The sequence below is a fragment of the Ammospiza nelsoni genome, chromosome 1, assembly GCF_027579445.1.
Source record: "Ammospiza nelsoni isolate bAmmNel1 chromosome 1, bAmmNel1.pri, whole genome shotgun sequence".
Lineage (NCBI taxonomy): Eukaryota > Metazoa > Chordata > Aves > Passeriformes > Passerellidae > Ammospiza > Ammospiza nelsoni.
In genome coordinates this window covers 155,228,467-155,247,677 of record NC_080633.1, presented here as the reverse complement: position 1 = coordinate 155,247,677, position 19,211 = coordinate 155,228,467, and the positions used below count along the sequence as shown (strand labels likewise).

At 51.1% G+C, this 19,211-nt stretch overlaps 1 protein-coding gene across 2 annotated transcripts in view; it reads right to left on the bottom strand.

The window, feature by feature from the left end:
- SCRIB (scribble planar cell polarity protein) overlaps positions 1–19,211 on the bottom strand; it is a 127,819-nt gene that overhangs the window by 65,332 nt on the left and 43,276 nt on the right. For both annotated transcript variants that reach the window (XM_059468822.1, XM_059468814.1), the window contains exons 16-18: positions 17,055–17,117; positions 1,373–1,462; positions 643–720 (exon numbers count right to left, since the gene is read on the bottom strand). In XM_059468822.1, coding sequence (XP_059324805.1) covers positions 643–720; positions 1,373–1,462; positions 17,055–17,117 — 231 coding nt within the window. The remainder of the gene's footprint in view (positions 1–642; positions 721–1,372; positions 1,463–17,054; positions 17,118–19,211) is intronic.

Sequence of the window (19,211 nt, the reverse complement as noted above, 5' to 3'; positions counted from 1 at the left end):
TTTATTGTATTTACTCCCACCTGGGCCACACAACACTTCAGAGCTGGGCCAGAGCAAATGCAGGAGCTTATAAAGCAACAAAATATTCACGGTAACATAAATTAAACAACCATCTCTCAGCCAAAGGGATTTTGTTTAGCTCTTACACATCTTGGTCTATAACATGTCTGATGCAAATCCATTCCCAATCATCTCACACCTCCCTGTCACAGACATCTTTTATGAAAAATCCTTTCCTTAGGATTTTTCCTCCTGAGAAGCTGGGAGGCCTCAGGAACAAATGTAAACAATGATTATCTGCTGCTGTGGAATGCAACAGGTGCATCTGTGATTGGTCTCATAGAGTTGTTTCTGATTAATGGCCAATCACAGTCAGCTGGCTGGGACTTTCTGTCCGAGCCACAAGCCTTTGTTATCATTCTTTCTTTTTCTATTCTTAGGATTTCATCAGAAGGCTAGCTTTCTTCTATTCTTTTAGTATAGTTTTAATATACTATATATCATAAAATAATAAATCAGCCTTCTGAAACATGGAGTCAGATCCTCATCTCTCCCCCCACCCTCAGACCCCTGTGAACACGGTCACACCTCCCCTCCAAGCCATCAGCAGCAGCATTTGCTGTGCCAGGAGCCAGTGCTTACCTCCAGGAGCTTGTCACCAACACGGACCCCTGCCCGAGCTGCAGGACCCTCCTCGGACACGCGGGAGATGAAGATGCCCTGCAAACAAAACCCTCTGTTCATGGAGAGCCCATTCCTCACCCCTCTGCAGGGCAGGGACCCCTCAGCCCCAGCCCCTGGCCAGTCCTGAACCCACAATGAGGGGAGGACATGGCAGCTCAGGAGCTGGGGAGAAGGAACAGAAACCCCAAGGTGACAAGGGGGACAGAAACCCCATGGCAGGGCTGCCCCAAGGTGACAAGAGGGGGACAGAAGCCTCATGGCAAGGCTGCCCCAGGTGAGCCACAAGACCAGGGAATGACACCTTAACCCTCTTCCAGTGGAACTGGCATCACAGGATGGAGCTGATGCCACCAGGTGGGGAACAACCCCACACTCTGTGCCCCACAGCTGGGGAGGAACCCCTGCTTCCATGGCAGCTCCAGCTCAGACCATCCTGGCTCAGGGGCAGGGGTCTGCTCCATCCCACCACCATGGCTCATCCAGCTCATCCCCCATATCCTGCTGGGGTCTGCTCCACGCCACCACCATGGCTCATCCAGCTCATTCCTCATCCTGCTCCACCCCACCACCCTCCCTTTGGGAGCATCCAGGACTGCTCCCACCTGGCCCAAAACTCCCACGAGGGACACCCCGTCCCCAGCAGAGCTGGCTCACCAGTGACAGGGGCAGTGACAGAGCCAGGCCTTACCTCGTCATCCCCCTTGTAGGGCGTGGAGCCCTTGCCCCCGGCGATGCTGATTCCCAGCCCGCCCGTCTGCCGCACGATGGTCAGGGTCAGCTGCAACACAAGGGACAGGGTCAGGGCACCCAGAGCCAGGGACAGCTCCTCTGCAGGGAAAACAGCAGCTCTGGGCCATCTCCTGGCACTGGGGGGGCTGTGACAGGGACAGGACATGGGTCAGGGCACCCACAGCCAAGTACGGCTCCCTTGCATGGAAAACAGCAACTCTGGGCCATCTCCTGGCACTGGGGGGGCGGGCTGGGACCTAAAGGGAACCTGTGGGACACACTGGGGGTGCTCTGGCACCTGTGGGACACACTGGGGGTGCTCTGGCACTCATGCCTCAGAGGCAGCACCCCCATAACCCACGGAACACACCAATCGCTTCCCACAGCTGAGCCCCGAGCCAACAGCCAGCTTGCCCACAGTGGGCACAGCAGAGGGGATTCCAGCACAAGGCAAACTGGGCAGCCGGTTTGGACTGGAACTGGATCACAGGACAGGGACAGTGCTCACACCACAGCCTGGCTCTGCCAGGGCTCCCTCTGAGTGTAATTCCAGCACCCCAGGGGCATTCCAGGCCACCCCAGAGCAGTGTGCAGTGACCAGGATGGCACCTTGTCCAGAATACTCTGGACGGACACTGGGCTTTGTTGTATTGATGGAAATCAACACGCAACTCCAAAAACCCCAGATGCTCTGCTCCCCTCTGCCCCAGCTGCTCAGGATCACAGCTGAGCAATCCACAAGTCTTCTCCTTCCTACCTCCCACCTCCACACACCCAGCCATGCTGATGTGACTCAGACTGAAGCTGTTTCTTTTAGGGACACCAGCACGAGCCATTCCCAATGCCACAGTCAGGAGAAGGAAGACAGGGAGCACGTGGTAGGACACAGGGAAAGGAACAGGACAGACAGGACTCTCTCAGGGCCAAGGAGCTGGGGAGCTCAGTGACAGAAATGAGCACAGAGAACCAAACTGGCTGTCCTCCATGTCACCTCTTTGTGAGCAAAGCCCAGGATGGAGAGAGGCTGCTGCAGAGATTCAGGTGTGTCGCTCGTTGCCACAGCATGGGCAGCAAAGGAAGCAGGGATCATCTTCCTTAACATCTCCCTTCCAACCCCCTTTCACTTCTGCAGTGACAGAACCAACATCTTGTGGAGCTCCATATTTGTTGTCTTATACATCAAGAGTTCTTCTATCATTATGGTGCAAGGGTTACATGTCACCAGAGTTTCATACCTCCTCAATGTTTCTCATAGGCAGCTCCTCCAGCACTGACTGTTCCTGGTCCTTGCAGCAGCCACCTAACTCCAGATCCCACCAATCCACTCTTTTGTAACACTGGTCTTATTGGCTAGAGGTGTGGCCTGTTAACATCAGGCCTGCTCCTAATCTTTAGTAATTGGTTCAGCTGCAACTCTTCAGGGGATAAGATTACATTCTGTACCACCTTCATTGACCCATACTGTATCCCCCTACACATGTTCTGCTAAGGCTAAAACAAAACCCAAACCAAAATCCCCTGCAGGAAATGTGGGACAAGCTGAGTGCTCTGCTCGGCCAGCTCCTCTGGTGCCCAGATTACAGCACAGCAGAACACTGAGGGATCATCCCAGGGAAATCCCTGGTTCCAGACCTGCCATCACCTCACTGTGCAAGAGCCAGAAACTGAGTCAAATTCCAAGTTTTGGAATACCCAATCGAGACAGAAATGGGGTGGTGAGGAGACAGCACCAAGACAGCCCAACTCAAACCAGCTCCTGACCAGACAATGCTTCTTCCATGATTCTATTAGGAACTAACTACAAAACCCTTGTTTTTCCACCCAGACTCACTGGACTCTAGAAATGCTCTGAAGACTCACAGCTGTACTGTCCAAGGAGTGCTCAGACCATGCTCCCAGGCACATGGGAGGATTTTTGGGGTTGTTCTGTGCAGGGCCAGAAGCTGGACTTGAGGATCCTGGTGATCAGGAAATTGTGTAATTCTATGTTCAACACAAACGTTTCTAAGATTGACAGCAATCCGGGGCTTCAGGCGAGAATTACAGGAATTTACAGGAATGACAGCAAACCAGGGCTTTAGGCAGAGATTACAGGATTGACAGCAATCCAGGGCTTCAGGCAGGGACTGCAGGAATGACAGCAAACCAGAGATTACAGGAATGAGAGCAAACCAGGGCTTCAGGCAGAGATTGCAGGAATTTACAGGAATGACAGCAAACCAGGGCTTCAGGCAGGGATTACAGGATTGACAGTAAAACAAGGGCCTCAGGCAGGGATTACAGGAATTATAGCAAAAAAGAAATGACAGCCAACCAGGGATTGCAGTAATGACAGCAAACCAGGGCTTCAGGCAGGGATTACAAGAATTACAGCAAACCAGGGATTACAAGAATGTCAGCAAAGCAAGGATTACAGGACAGCAAACCAGGGCTTCAGGCAGGGATTGCAGGAATTACAGCAAACCAAGGCTTCAGGCAGGGATTACAGACTGGTCTAAGAGCAGGATCCTGGTGTTTCCCAGGTCTGGTCAGGGCCCAGATCCATTGGACAGGATCATGGTTTTGGATAATGATTGAGGACTGTCTGATGTCACTGGTCACAGAATGTCACTTCCAGCTGCATGGGAAGCTGATGCTGTAAACTAACAGAGAGGTATGCCACAAACCCCTTGGATTTCACAAGAAACCCCCTGGATTTCACCCCTCAAATTCAGCAAACCAGTCTAGAAATAGGGAGAAACCTGCTAGAAAAGCCAACTGGCCTGATGGGGAGGAACCTTCTGTCCATCAATGTGAAAAGCAAAACCCCAAGGAGAAAACAAGCCAGATTAAAAATGCTGGGACAACTGCAGCAGAGGAGCTTGAATTATATATGAGTATATGTAGGCTGAAAAGATTTCAAATTCCCAAGAAAATCACACAAAAGCCAGTGTGGTGAGATTGGTTGGATGGATGTTTGAGTAGGCATGAACCTCAAGAAGAAGGACCTGGATCCAGCAGCCTGGAATGGCCCTTCAAGGTGCAGCTCAGGCTGTTTCTGGCTCTAAACCCTGAAGCTCTTTGTTCCCCCAAGTCCCTCTTTCCTAAGGCTGCTCTGGGACTGCCACAAAACCACACAGAAACCACTGAAACCAGAGCACAGAGCTGCCCCAGCAGGGACAGCTCAGCTCCCTCCTTGCCATTGCTCCTGCCATGGATTTCAAGGGGCATTTTATCCTTTGTGTACTTTACCCTTTTTGTATTTTCCCCCAAAGACAGGGACCCACCCACAGCCCCTCTCAGATGATCTGATCTGAGCTGATTTTCACCAAAACTCAGTGCTTCTCCCTCTGCAGAAAGCACAAACCTTCATGGAGAGCACACCATGCTCCCAGGTCCTCAGCAGGGAACAGCCCTGCAGGAAAAGTGCTGCAGCGCCAGGGGAAAGTGGGGAAATTGGAAAAGCTGCCACACTTTGAGCTGCCATGTCGCAGACATCTTTTATAAAAAATCCTTTCCTTAGGATTTTTCCTCCTGAGAAGCTGGGAGGCCTCAGGAACAAAATGTAAACAATGGTTATCTGCTGCTGTGGAATGCAACAGGTGCATCTGTGATTGGTCTCATGTGGTTGTTTCTAATTAATGGCCAAGCACAGTGAGCTGGCTGGGACTCTCTGTCCCAGCCACAAACCTTTGTTATCATTCCTTCTTCTTCTATTCTTAGCCGGCCTTCTGATGAAATCCTTCCTTCTATTCTTTTAGTATAGTTTTATTATAATATATAACATAAAATAATAAATCAGCCTTCTGAAACATGGAGTCAGATCCTCGTCTCTTCCCTCAACCTGAGACCTCTGTGAACATGGCCACACTGCCATCCTTCACCCTGGGATCCCACTGGGAACCCATTCACCATCAGTGGCACCAAATACACCCAGCAGTTTCACCCCTTGTGCACCTCAGCTTGTTCCACATCCTGCCTGTGCCTCTTTGGGGACACACCAAACACACCCAGGGAAGCAGTTCCACCCTGTGCCTCTTTGGGGACACACCAAGCATGACCCAGGGCCACCTCAACCCAGTTCTCATATGGCTTTTGGTGTAACTGTCTTTTAACATGGAATCATGGAATGGTTTGGGTGAAAAATGCATGTATTTTATCATTGGCTTTTCCCAAATATTAAAATGAGTATTATATGTGTTGTGTTAGAAAGTAATGCTGTATTAATTCTCTTAAGTAGTGTGTTAAATATAGTTTTAGGTTATAAAAAATGTTAAAATACAAACTATGCTTTGTAGGATGTTTTTTTTAAAGAAAGGACTTGCAGCGAGATAGCAGCCACAGGACACCTGAATCTTTCAGAGAAGGAGAATTCATTGCTCCATTATCAGAAGAAATGAACTTCTTCCCACCTCAAAGGCGCTGTCAGGATTCAGAGGAAGCAGCTGACACTGCCCAGACAGAATCCTGTGTTTGAATGCAATTTATGCATCATGGATGAGGTGTATGAATATGCAACAGGCTGTTGCTTTTAAGGGTTAATCCTCTGTTAACGGGCGTCCTTTTTCGGGTTCATGCTGCCCTGAAAAGGTACCCGGACTGTTCGTAACTCTTTGTCTTTATTGTCTCATACTGTCCTAATTCAAATTGTCCAAATTATTATTACTCTAATTGTATTACTATTTTTATAACCATTTAATTACTATTAAACTTTTAACATTTTAAAAACAAGCGATTGGCGTTTTTCACAGTTTGGGTGGAAGGGACCTTAAAGCTCACCCACCCACCCTTCTCTGTTACCAGACTCAGTGCTCCTGTAGGAATTCCCAGCTTTCAGTAGTAGCTGCACACACCAGAGCTGCTGCACACTGGACAGATTCAGGCAGAGCCAGGGACATCTGGGGGCTGCCCAGCAGATTTGGGGCAGTCCGAATTTGCTGCTGTGCCCTGCAACTCATCCCTGAGGATCCCTGCAGCCTGCCAGGGGCACGGCAGGCACCAACCATGGCATCCCTGGAGGTGTGCAAGGAAGGACTGGATGTGGCACTCAGGGCTCTGGAGACAAGGTGTGGATCAGTCAGAGGTTGAACTTGATGGTCCTGGAGGTCTTTTCTAACCTAAATAAGTCTGGGATTCTGCTCACCTTGGGCACACAGAGCTGGGACAGGGAAGAGCAGGAGCTGGAGGCATTTAAGGACAGAACTCAAGGGACAAAGCTCAGAGCTGCTGAAAGACCAAGTTCTTCCTCCACACACACCCACAGGAGTGGGGCTCAAGGGCTTCACATCCAGAAGATGGAAAGGCACCAATTTATAAATGGTTCTACGAGTGGATGCACACAGCTGGGGTCAGTTTGGAGCCCCCTAAGAACCAGAAAGACACTGAGGGGCATCAGCAAGCCCAGAGCCAGGAACAGAGCTGGGGAAAGGCCTGCAGCACCAGGAGCAGCTGAGGCAGCTCGTGGGGGCTCAGCCTGGAGGAAAGGAGGCTCAGGAGGGACCATCTCAGTCTCTACAGCTCCCTGCCAGGAAGGTGGAGCCAGGTGGGGGTCAGGCTCTGCTCCCAGGGAACAAGGGACAGGACAAGGGCAAACAGTCTCAAGCTGCACCAGGAGTGGTTTAGATGGGATACTGGGAAAATTCCTTACTGTAAATGGCTGTCCAGCCCTGACATGGATTGCTCAGGACAGGGGTGGAGTCCTCATATCTGGAAGTGTTCAAAAACCATGTGGATATGGCACCTGAGGACATGGTTTAGTGATGAACATGGTGGTGGTGCTGGGTTGATGGCTGGACCTGCTGTTCTTACAGGTCTTTTCCAACCTGACTGATTCCCTGACTCTCAGTGCCCGATCCTGGCATCTATGTGTCCCAAAAGATTTGAGAGTGTCATATTGACACAGGAAATGCACACTGCAATAATTTGGATTTATGTTAGGACAGACAGAATCCCCGACTCTCAGTGCCCAATCCTGGTGTTTACATGTCCCAAAAGATTTATCTGAGACTGTCACACTGACACAGGAAATGCACACTGCAATAAGTGATTTGGATTTATGTTGGGACAGACATGTGACAAGGGACAGTTGCCATGTGAAGGTGAGCAATCCCGCCTCAACAGCAGCTGAAGAATCCATAAAATATCATCAACAACCTTCTCAAAAATCAAGAGGGCTGGACAACTTGTGTTCAAGAGTCCCAACATTTGCCTGAGATCCTTATAGAGCATTTCCGAAATTCTGGGCTTTTTGTACTCTGAGACCCAGGGGGATTCCTGTGACCATCAGCTCCTCACCCAGACACCACTCCAGCAGTAACTGAGGGGCAAATGTGGCTCTTAGCAGATACCAAATGGCTTTCATGAGGAACAGCTGAATTCTATGAAAACCAGGTCCCTCAAAAGCCAAACTATTTCATCCTGAGAAGACTCCAGAATTGGCTGATGAAGTGAAGGTTCACTTTTGCACAAGCAGACTTGTGCAGAACATGGAAGCTGTGCTCCAAGAAAGAACCAGGTAAGAGCCATCAGGAGAGAAACAAGAATTTGGGCTCTGTCAAGATCTGTCAGGTGTGGCTTTATTCTAAAGCAGAAAGAATTGAAATAATTCCATATGAGGGGAGGCTGGGGGGGCCTTCCAATTCAGGAGGGGGAGATAGACCCTTTTTACCTTTTCATGGCATTAATAACTTTATAGGAGATGGTTATTCCATGTTTGTAATCACAAAAGAATTAGGGATATTCAGTGGAACTCAGTAAGATACCAAATGAAATATCAGTGGCAAGCTTAAAAAACACTTTTGGATGTAAAGCTCAAGTGAATTTATAATTGATTGCCACTAGATTCTGTGGGACTGAAATGCATAAAAGGAATGAGAGAGGATCAGACAGAACCATGGATGGCAGCCCCATGGTGCCTCATACCTGGGCATGAACATGACCCACAGAGTGCCAGGAGCTGAGCACCCACCAGGGGAAGATCCCTCTGTCCTGCTGGGTCTGGGCCCCTTCAGCTCCTGTCACTGTGCTCTGGCACACGTTCAGTCAGTGCAATATGACACAACACACTGGTTTAACTGTCACACTACAGCCTCAAGGTTTAGGCTGGACATCAGGAAGAATTTCTCCCCAGGAAGGGTCACAGGCATTGGCTGCTAAGTGAGTGACAGAGTCACCATCCCTGGAGGTGTGCAAGGCATGACTGGATGTGGCACTCAGGGCTGTGGGCTGGTGACAAGGTGTGGATCAGTCAGAGGTTGAACTTGATGGTCCTGGAGATCTTTTCTAACCTGAATAACTCTGGGATTCTGCTCAGCTTGGGTGCACAGAGCTGGGACAGGGAAGAGCAGGAGGCACTGATTGACCAGGAAAGATGAGAAGAGCTAAATCTGTCTGGCTTTGGTCACTGACAGCTCATGGGGACACAGAGACAGGCTGAAAATAACAGTGAGCAAAAGGGAGATGGGACTGGCTGCTGAGAGATAAATTAACCCCAGGCAGTGGGAAAGGAACACAAAGGAAAGCAGCCCTGGCAGGAGAGCAGCCCCTGGCCATGGGCTGGAGGTTTCCTGGCTCTGATATGATTCCTTCCCCTGTTCCAGGGGGTTCAGTTCTCAAAAGGGTACCAGGAGGGCAGAGATGGGGGGCACAGGGCAGGGGAGTTTGAGCCCTGCCAGGGCAGAGATGGGGGGCACAGGGCAGGGGAGTTTGAGCCCTTCCAGGGCAGAGATGGGGGGCACAGGGCAGGGGAGTTTGAGCCCTTCCAGGGCAGAGATGGGGGGCACAGGGCAGGGGAGTGTGAGCACTTCACTGACTTCACTCCACTGAGCAACTCCACAAAAGCAGCGCAAAACAAAACACAGTGCAAAGCACAGAACCCCAAAGGAGATCTTTGACAGCAGCAAAGGAAGGGACAGGGACCTGCCACAGCCCCACTGAGAGCAGGAACCTGCCACAGTCCCTGATCTGGGGACAGCAGCACTGGGGACAGGGACTGCCACAGCCCCATTAGGGACAGGGACAGGCACAGTCCCACTGGGGACAGCAGCACTGGGAGCAGATGGTACAGGGACCTGCCATGCTCAGAGTGCTGCTCTGCTCCTGCACATCCCTTCCCCCGGACACCTGAGGACAGTGACCACATTTCCCAAAGGGAGAAGGAAGCCAGGATGCCTTTTTGGAACAGGGAATATGGTCACATTTGCAGCATCAACAAAACCCAGGGCTCCTACAGCTATGAGAACATTCACACATCACGTGAGCCCCCCTCTGACAGCTGTGTGTGTGCCAGGGCGGCAGATCCACATCCACATCAGTGCTGATGTGTGTCTGTATAAAGGCCTGACTTCATCCTGGGGCATGGGAGAAATGTCTGCAGTGACAGCAATCCTCCACTGGGACAGGCTCCACAGCCCTGGCTGTGACAGGCTGGGGCTGAGAGCCTCACCAGGGCTCCTTCCCTCAAAGCCCTGGGGCTGTCCAGGCCCCTGGGCTGCTCTGTGATTCCAGGATAGGTTATTTCATTAATGATCTACACAAAATGGGACTCCAGGATTGGTTATTTCATTAATGAGCTACATAGAGTGGGACTGCAGGATCAGTTATTTCATTATGAACTACACAAAATGGGACTCCAGGATTGGTTATTTCATTAATGAACAGCACAGAGTGGGACTCCAGGATTGGTTATTTCAGTAATGAACTACACAAAATGGGGCTCCAGGATGAGTTATTTCATTAATGAACTACATAAAATGGGACTCCAGGATTGGTTATTTCATTAATGAACCACACAAAATGGGACTCCAGGATGAGTTATTTCATTAATGAACTACACAAAATGGGACTCCAGGATTGGTTATTTCATTAATGAACCACACAAAATGAGACTCCAGGATGAGTTATTTCATTAATGAACTACACAAAATGGGACTCCAGGATTGGTTATTTCATTAATGAACCACACAAAATGAGACTCCAGGATGAGTTATTTCATTAATGAAATACAGAGAGTGGCACTTAGGAAGCTGGCACTTCCTTCTCATCACAGTTGGGAGCCAGCTTTGTCAGGGCCACAGAGACAGAAAAAGAAGAGAATCCTGCAAGGATCTGGCCTGGCCAAACTATGGAATGCAGCAGGACAGGGTCTCCCTGGAAATGATAACACTCAAATGCTTAGAGAGAAATAAAAAGCATTATCAAAAGCTACCAATCCTCAAACCATTCCAGAACCAGAAACAGGACAAAAACCTACCCCCAGGTTCATCTGGGACAGGTAACACCAGAACACATCCCATTTCATCTCTTCAGCAGCACAGAGTTTTTATTCCTGCTCTTACTGACCCTTCCTGTGCAGTGAAATCCCTGGAGCAGCCATTTTTTGAACTGTATTTTCCACTATAAAATTCCACTGGAGACTGCTCTCAGCCCAGCAGTTTCAGACTGTTCTAAAGGCCCTTTTACCCATCATTTAACACACAATTACAAGGCTGTAAAGACTGGGAGTTTACAACTCTACCAAAACCTACTTCAAAGCTGTGCTGCTCAGGGCAGGCCTTGAAGGAGGAGAACATTTATCCAAGGAGCAGTGGAATACATGGAAAAATTCCATTAAACCCGGCCTCACCTGCCTCAGAACAAACAGGCAGAGACATCTCTGAGTGCTCCTTGTTTAGAGGCCAAGCCTCTCCAAAGGACACAGGAAGAAAAGCTAAAGGTGCAATAAAGGTAAGAACAAAGAGAAATTCCCATGCAGGAGCAGGAACTGCCTTGTTTGAAATGGAAAAACAAGCATGGAAATCAGTGGACCAAGGTCTGGATAAACTCTCTCATGTTGTCTATAGCCACCAACCCTGAGCTCAGGCAGATCAGGTGAAAGAAAACGCAGGGAATAAATGGAAATCCCTCTTACCATGGAAACTTTCTCTAATCCAGCAAAAGGAAGGCTGGAAGAAGTCAGGACTGGGGTCCATAGAATTACACCAAAGACAAGCAGGCAATGGGTCAGCTAGCAGGGAAGAGATTGCACAAGATAAACTACAATGAAAACCATGATCTAACAAATGACAGATTAAAAGTAAGTTTTCTGATGATTCCAGAAGCAGAAATATGGAGAAGTTTTGGGGTTCTCCCTGGAGGAGGGATCTGTGTGTGTACACACTGCTAACAGGATGAAACAAGCTGTATTTAATGAAAAGTTTGACTGATTTATTAACCAGAGTATAATGTTGGGTTGCCAGTCCTGATAGGAGATTTGACTTCAGCACTTCCTTCTAAATCATCTGTTATCTTCCCTGCAAACTGAGCTTTGCTGCTCCTGAGCTGAGCACAGCTCTCTTCCAGCTCAACTCCAGAAATGCCAGCCTGCCCCAGTGTGTCCCAGGGTCCTGGAACTGGCTGGGAGCTCCTGAGCTGAGCACAGCCCCTTTCCAGCTGAACTCTCTCTCCCAGCCTGTCCCAGTGTGCCCAGTGCCCAGCTGGGGATTGTTTCCCACCACAGTGTGATCCTGGAACTGGCTGGGAGCTCCTGCTCTCCTCAGTGACACTCAGAGCTCACTGCAGCACACAGGGAGCAGCTTTAGGGCAGGTAAATGTCCCAGCCCCTGTGATTGCTGTGGGGGTTATTGCAATGCCTGACTCTTGCACATAACCCTGGCCCCAAGCAGCAAAGCCCTGCCCAGCGCAGAGGGGAGACCTGGATTTGCTGTAGCACTGTGTTTAAATGTGCAATTTTCACTCCATCAGCCCCTTCCCTGCTGCTTTCTGCTCTCTCTGTGAAGGCCAAAGAGATGATTGTGTGGCAGAGCAGAACCAAAATGATCCTGCCCCACTCTTGGAGCAGGCAAGGGGAACTGCATTTGTGTGAGAGTCATTGCACACTTTGCTCCTTGGTCCCCAGAGAACTCTGGATCAGGCAAAACTTGCAGCTGAGCAGGGATCAGTGATGGGGAACAAGCAGGAGCCACATAAATCAGTCCTCAATCTCTGACACTTTGGGGGTGACTCGTGTCCCTGTCCTTGACACAGGTGCATGGGTGAGGTTGAACATTTACAGGAAGAGATCACAAACCCAGCTCAAGGTCACAAACCCAGTCCAATGTCACAAACCTACCCTGAGGTCACAAACCCACCTCAATGTCACAAACCCACCCCAGGTTACAAACACAGCTCAGGTCACAAACCCATTCTGAGGTCACAAACCCACCCCCAAACCAGAGTGTTACAGCCTGGAAAGGTCTCAGAACCATGGCCCAGAGAAGCTGTGGCTGCCCCATCCCTGGAAGAGTTCCAGGCCAGGGAACAACCTGGGGTAGTGGAAAATGCCCCAGCCCATGGCAGGGGGCTACATTTCAAAGGTCCCTTCTAATCCAAAGCCACTCTATGATTCCATAAAGAACACTGAGGACCCTTCAACCCAGTAGAAAAAAGTAATAAAAACATTGTGATGGGAATACATTAAAAGCCAGACAAATTAAAGGAGAAAATATGGCACATTTTTCTTTTCTCAATAGGAACTTTGATATCCTTAAAAATTAAATAAGAGAAATGGGAGTGTTGTATCTTCTTTTTAATATCAAAACCACTCCACTCTGTCATATTCCAGCCAAGCCAGGTGAGCTAACACAGGTGATGTCACCTCTCCTGCACTACACAAGAGGTTCATTAAACTTTTCTGGGTTTAAAATTTAGGGGCCACGTTATGAGAAAATCAAATCTGCTAGATAAGAATTCCAAGTGTGACAATGCCCTGATGCAGCACACACTCACCCCATAAATGCAAAACCAGAGCAAGAGGAAGGGCTCCATGTGTGTGGACAGGCAGAGAGCCAGGATGGCTCCCAGTACATCCCAGTGCTCCCAGTCCCTGTGCTGGCCCTTCCACAGCTGAGTCTGAGCTCAGGATGGCTCCCAGCACATCCCAGTGCTCCCCAGTCCCTGTGGAGCCTTTCCCAAACCTGAACCCTTTGAGCACAGGATGCTCCAGGACCCCAGGCTGTGCTGTCCCATCTGCTGCTGGCAGATCCTAGCAGGTGCCAGGCTTCAGGCTGGCATTCCAACACAAATGGTGCCATTCCTGAGTAGTTTCCACAGGATCAGGCTCCTTCCCTGCCTGCAGAGCAACAGGATGTGACACCTGAGCAGCAGCAGCAAAGACATCCAACACCTCTGGATACCTTTTTTCCTTCCCAGGGAGTGGAAAGGCAGCTCCTGCTGTCCCTGGGCAGAGTGAGACACAAAATCCTGTCCATGTCTCCAGCAGCAGAAGCTTTGGCAGCACAGAGCCCTCTGCACCTCCTGCCCCTGCAGGGGCTCTGCAGGACATGGGTTAAGGCTGGGCACACCCAAGGCTGTGGATGGTACCAGCCTTTGCTACAGCAGAGCAGCCCTGGCCACTGGAACACAGTTTGGGACCCTCCTTCCACTGTTCTGGACCTTGGGACCCTCCTTCCACTGTTCTGTGCACTCTTGGGACCCTCCTTCCACTGCGCTGCAATCTTGGACCCTCCTTCCACTGTTCCTGCACCCTTGGGACCCTCCTTCCACTGCTCTGCACGCCCTTGGGACCCTCCTTCCACTGCTCTGAAACCTTGGGACCCTCCTTCCACTGCTCTGCACCTTGGGACCCTCCTTCCACTGTTCTGTGCACCCTTGGGACCCTCCTTCCATTGCTCTGCACCTTGGGACCCTCCTTCCACTGTTCTGCACCTTGGGACCCTCCTTCCACTGTTCTGCACCTTGGGACCCTCCTTCCACTGCTCTGTGCACCCTTGGGACCCTCCTTCCACTGCGCTGCAACCTTGGGACCCTCCTTCCACTGCTCTGCAACCTTGGGACCCTCCTTCCACTGTTCTGTGCACCCTTGGGACCCTCCTTCCACTGTTCTGCACCTTGGGACCCTCCTTCCACTGCTCCGCAACCTGCCCAGCAGCTTTCCAGGCTGTTCCATCAGAACCACCTGAAAAGAGAGCTCATGTCTAACCTCAAACAGGCACTGAACGCTGCTTTTCTCCTCTCAGAGCCTCTCTAAATCCAGCACAGCCACTCTGCCAGGTACAGGAGGATGGAGACCAAACCCTAGGACAGAACCAGCCCAGGAACCCAGATATCCACCACAGGCTATCCCACAAGTTACTTTAACAAAGTTATTCTGCTGCTGCTGCAGCACAGGGTATCCCACACTCTATAACAAAGTTATTCTGCTGCAGCACTGTTGTCATCTTATTTCAAAAGTTCTACACCTTCTTGGTGATTTCTTATGGGCATCTCCTCACAGCACTGATTCCTCCTTCATCACAGCACAGCCAACAAACTCCAACTCTTCACAGTACAACAAACTCCAAAGCTCTTCACCACCAGCTAACCCACTCTTTTGTATCACTTGTCTTATTGGACACAGCTGTGACCTATTAAATTCAGGCCCTTCCTAATCTTTGGGGATTAGTACAGCTGCAACTCCTCAGGTGTGAGATTACCTTCTACACTACCTTTATTTTCTTACATTCTCTCCCTCAACTCAGCACAGGGTATCCCACACATTAACAAAGTTATTCTCCTGCTGCAGCAGAAGGTACCCCAGAATTCAACAAAGTTATTCTACTGCACCAGCAGAGGGTATCCCACACTCCAACAAAGTTATTCTGCACTGCAGCACAGGGCATCCCATATTCCAACAAAGTTATTCTCCTGGCACCAAGAGCAGCTCTGGGAGTGCCCCACGCTGGGGCTGGCGCAAGCTGGGTGTGTCTCTCCAGTTCTGCTCCAACAAGATCAGTCTCCAGCTCACAGCCATGGTTCAGGGATAAGGAACAGTCAGGAATCAGCAGTGCCTCCTCTCCCAGGATTGTATTACATTATATAAGAAATGTGACAGCAGTATACTGAACAAACCTTGCTGCTCAAGGGCCCAAGGCTCTCTGCTCAGCTCCATCACCCCATGGTTCCTCTCAAGGAATCATCCCTGGAGCAGCAGGCAGATGACCTCTGCAAGTGTTCAAGGGCAGGCTGGGCAGGCATGGAGCAACCTGCTCTCGTGCAAGGTTCCTTGCTGAGCACTGCCCAGGGCTGCAGGACAATCAGGTATTCTCTCCCAAACAATTTCCCAAAGCTGGGCTGCTCTTGGGTGACTCCAACCACCAGCCTGGGAGATCTCCAGCTCCTTGTGAGCTGCACAGCCACATTTTCCTCAATATGGGAACAGGTCTGTGCTGAGGGAACACCAGAGCCAGCCTGGGGCAGCCTCACACCAGCCACACCCAGGAAGCACAGAACCACTGAGGCTGGAAAAGACCTCCAGGATCAGAACATTACACAGAAGAGAAATGCAAGTTTCATTGGGACAAGAGAAATGCAAGTGGTTTTCAGGGACCTAAAGATGGAGACAGATGAAATATTCAGGATGCGCTAACAGGAGACTACACCTTGTAGTCATCTTATTGTAAATCTTCTATACCTTCTCAGTGATTTCTCATGGGCATCTCCTCACAGCACTGACTCCTTCTTCCTCACAGCACAGCCAACTGACTCCAACTCTCCTCACAGCACAGCCAACTGACTCCAACCCTCTTCACAGCACAGCCAACTGACTCCAACCCTCTCCTCACCCAGCTAACCCCCTCTTCTGTAGCACTCTTCTTCTTATTGGACACAGCTGTGGCCTCTTAAGGGCAGGTCTGTTCCTGATCTTTGGTGATTAGTACAGCTGCAACTCTTCAGGTGTGAGACTGCCTTCTGCACTGTTCTCTTACATTCCACCCCTCCACAACACCTGAGCCAGCTCGTGTTCTGCCTGGGTGGAAAGGATTTGTCACCTCCCACTTGGAAAGCCTTACTCCAAAACCAGGAAAGATCTCAGTTTCACACCTGAGGGAACAGCAGAGCCAAGTTCTCAGAGACACCCTGCCCAGCACTTGGCTCTGCTGGCCCTGTACTGCCTGTCCCAGGGGAGAAATCCCCATGCAAGTGTCAGCAGGGATGCTGTACAGCAGCTCCTGGGAAACCTGCCTGCAGAGAGCTGCTGACCTGTGGGCCAGGCACTGGCCAGGCATTGAGAGCCTGCAGACAAACGCAGGAAACTGCTCACAGCCAGAGGATTTTTACCCTGAGCATAATCACCATCCCCATGCCAGGTCCCTCAGATGCCACCTGCCCCTTCCTGACACCTCATGCTGCATGTAATCCTTGAAGAGATTTGGGGCAGGCTGCAGGAGATGCACAAATTGGCTCCAGTCCTTTCCCCAGGCAGGGGCACAGTGCCCTGAGTGAGACCCTCTTTTTATCAAAGGGTCAGTACACAACACTTGGCTGATTCTCAAGGTCTCTGCTCCTCCGGGGTTACCCACACGTCCAGAAATATCCATTTGTTCAACCCCACTTCTCTATCAACACGCAGCAAATAGGAACTGACCTTCCCACCTGAGGCCCTTTGGTTTTTACATCATTTCCAGCTCACTCCTTCTCTGCAGCAGCCACTCTCACCTCAAGGCCGGGAAAGGAGGAAAGGGGGAAAGCAAGGAGGAAACAATCATTGTGTTTGGGATCAGCCAGGTCCAGAAGCCACTCGACCCAGAGAGATCAGAGTCCCCGTACAACAACGGGTGAGGCTGGGAAGCAAATCAAGCAGGCTGGGTGATTTTTGGCAGAGAGAGAACAGTAGGAGTGGTACAGACCTCTTCCTCCTCAATGCGAGCAGGTTCAATCAGCAGATTATTGGCTTGATCAAACGACACCCCCTGTTAGGACAGGAACCAGCAAAGAGGCATGCGGATTAGTGGAGCATCGACCAAACCCGCCACCACGACCACCACAACCACCACCACCACCCAACACACGCACTGGGCCACAGCTGGGCTGGCTCCCGAGCTCTGGAGCTCCCAGAGGAGTCACTGCTGAGCTCCGAAGCTTTGGGGCTGATCCAGCTCCTGGGGTCACTGCTGAGCTCAGGAGCTCCCAGAGGAGTCACTGCTGAGCTCTGGAGCTGACCAGCTCCTGGGGTCACTATTGAGCTCCAGAGCTCCCAGAGGAGTCACTGCTGAGCTCCAGAGCTCCTGGGGCTGATTCAGCTCCTGGAGTCACTGCTGAGCTCCACAGCTAGAGAGCTGATCCACCTCCCAGAGTCACTGCTGAGCTCTGGAGCTCCCAAGGTCACTGCTGAGCTCCAGATCTCCTGGGGTCACTGCTCAGCTCTGGAGCTCCTGGTGTCATTGCTCAGCACCAGAGTTCCCAGAGTCACTGCTGAGCTCAGGAGCTTTGGGGCTGACCAGCTCCTAGGGCCACTGCTGAACTCCAGAGTTCCTTGGGTCACTGCTCAGCTCCAGAGCTCCCCAAGTCACTGCTGACCCCCAGAGCTCCACAGCTGAGCCCTCTCACAGCACAGCTCCAGAGCTGACCCTCAGCCCCAGAGCAGCCCCCAGCCCTGCTCAGCACCCCAGCAGGGCTGCTCATGGGTCCTCAGAGTGCCAGGTGCCAGCCAGCCCTGCCAAGGGCACCCCTGAGGCCAGGCTTTGGCCATGCTGGCACCCTGAGGGTCACCACAGGCTGACCTCATCCCCTCCAGGTCACTCTGGGAACAGGAAGGGTTAAACGCAGGAGGAAGCACCGAGGAGCCTGTGGTGCCACAAGCTGCTGCACAGGAACGAGCAGTCCCAAACACAACTGCAAAAAATGCAAAAAAGCAGTCCCAAACACAACTGCAGTCCCAAACACAGCTGCAAAAAACCAAAAATAACAGTCCCAAACACAACTGCAGTCCCAAGCACAACTGCAAAAAGTCAAAAAAGCAGTCCCAAACACAAATGCAAAAAAGCTATAAAGCAGTCCCAAACACAACTGCAGTCCCAAACACAACTGCAAAAAAGCAGCCCCAAACGCAACTGCAGTCCCAAACATAACTGCACCAATCCCTTTCTCTGGTGCAAAAGCACCCCCTGACAGGCACCTGGGATCCTGCTCTCAAGCGCAGGAAACCTCAGGATTTCTTCTGAAAACCAACTGTCCTTGCAACAAAACCCTCTGGTTGTAGGCTTCAGCTGCCTCCTCCTCAGTGCACCTCCTGCCCAGGGACCCTGCTCCCTGCATCCATCCCCGCTGCTGGCACACAGCCCAGAAACGGAGCAGGCATCCATGCCAGCCCAGGGAGGAGAGCTGAGCCTCAGCAGAGGCTGAGCTGGCAGCCAGGGTCATTCCTGACAGGTTCCCACCCCTGGGCAGGCAGCACAGTGGGGCAGTGCCTCCTCGGCTCAGTGCCCAGCTGAAATGACCTTATCAGGTGAGGATGATGGGTCCTGGATGAAGGGGACTTGGGACAGCTTAACATTCCTTCTGAGGGACTTCACCAGCAGTGGGAAAAGTGGCCTCACCCCCAGGGAGCACAAGATGAGCTGCATTGGCTCACACAGAGCAAGGCAAGCACCCACTGAGGGAAAGTGAGGGACAGGACCTTTCCCTGGGCAACCCGAGCTCCAGAAGGGATGGGAATGACCCCAGCACCTGGAGCAGGTGCAGTTACAGCAGAAGCATTCCAGCATCTTCCACAGACACACATGTCACCCTCAGATCTGCTGATGTCAGACTGGGATGGAGACTCAGCCACATCCTGACCTCCGCCCACCAAACACAACTCAAAAAAATCCTCAAACCCTTGGGTGAGAACTGGGCTGACCTCATGAGGAGCCCCTCATCCATGTATCCCCACTCCACTGTGAGGAACCTCCTCAGGCAGGAACCTCTGTGTGCCCCCAGCCAGACATGGTGGTTCAGCTGAGGAGAGCCCAGGACCCCCCATCCCTTAAGCCCCAGTATAACCAGTAAGGCCAAACTTCAGAGCC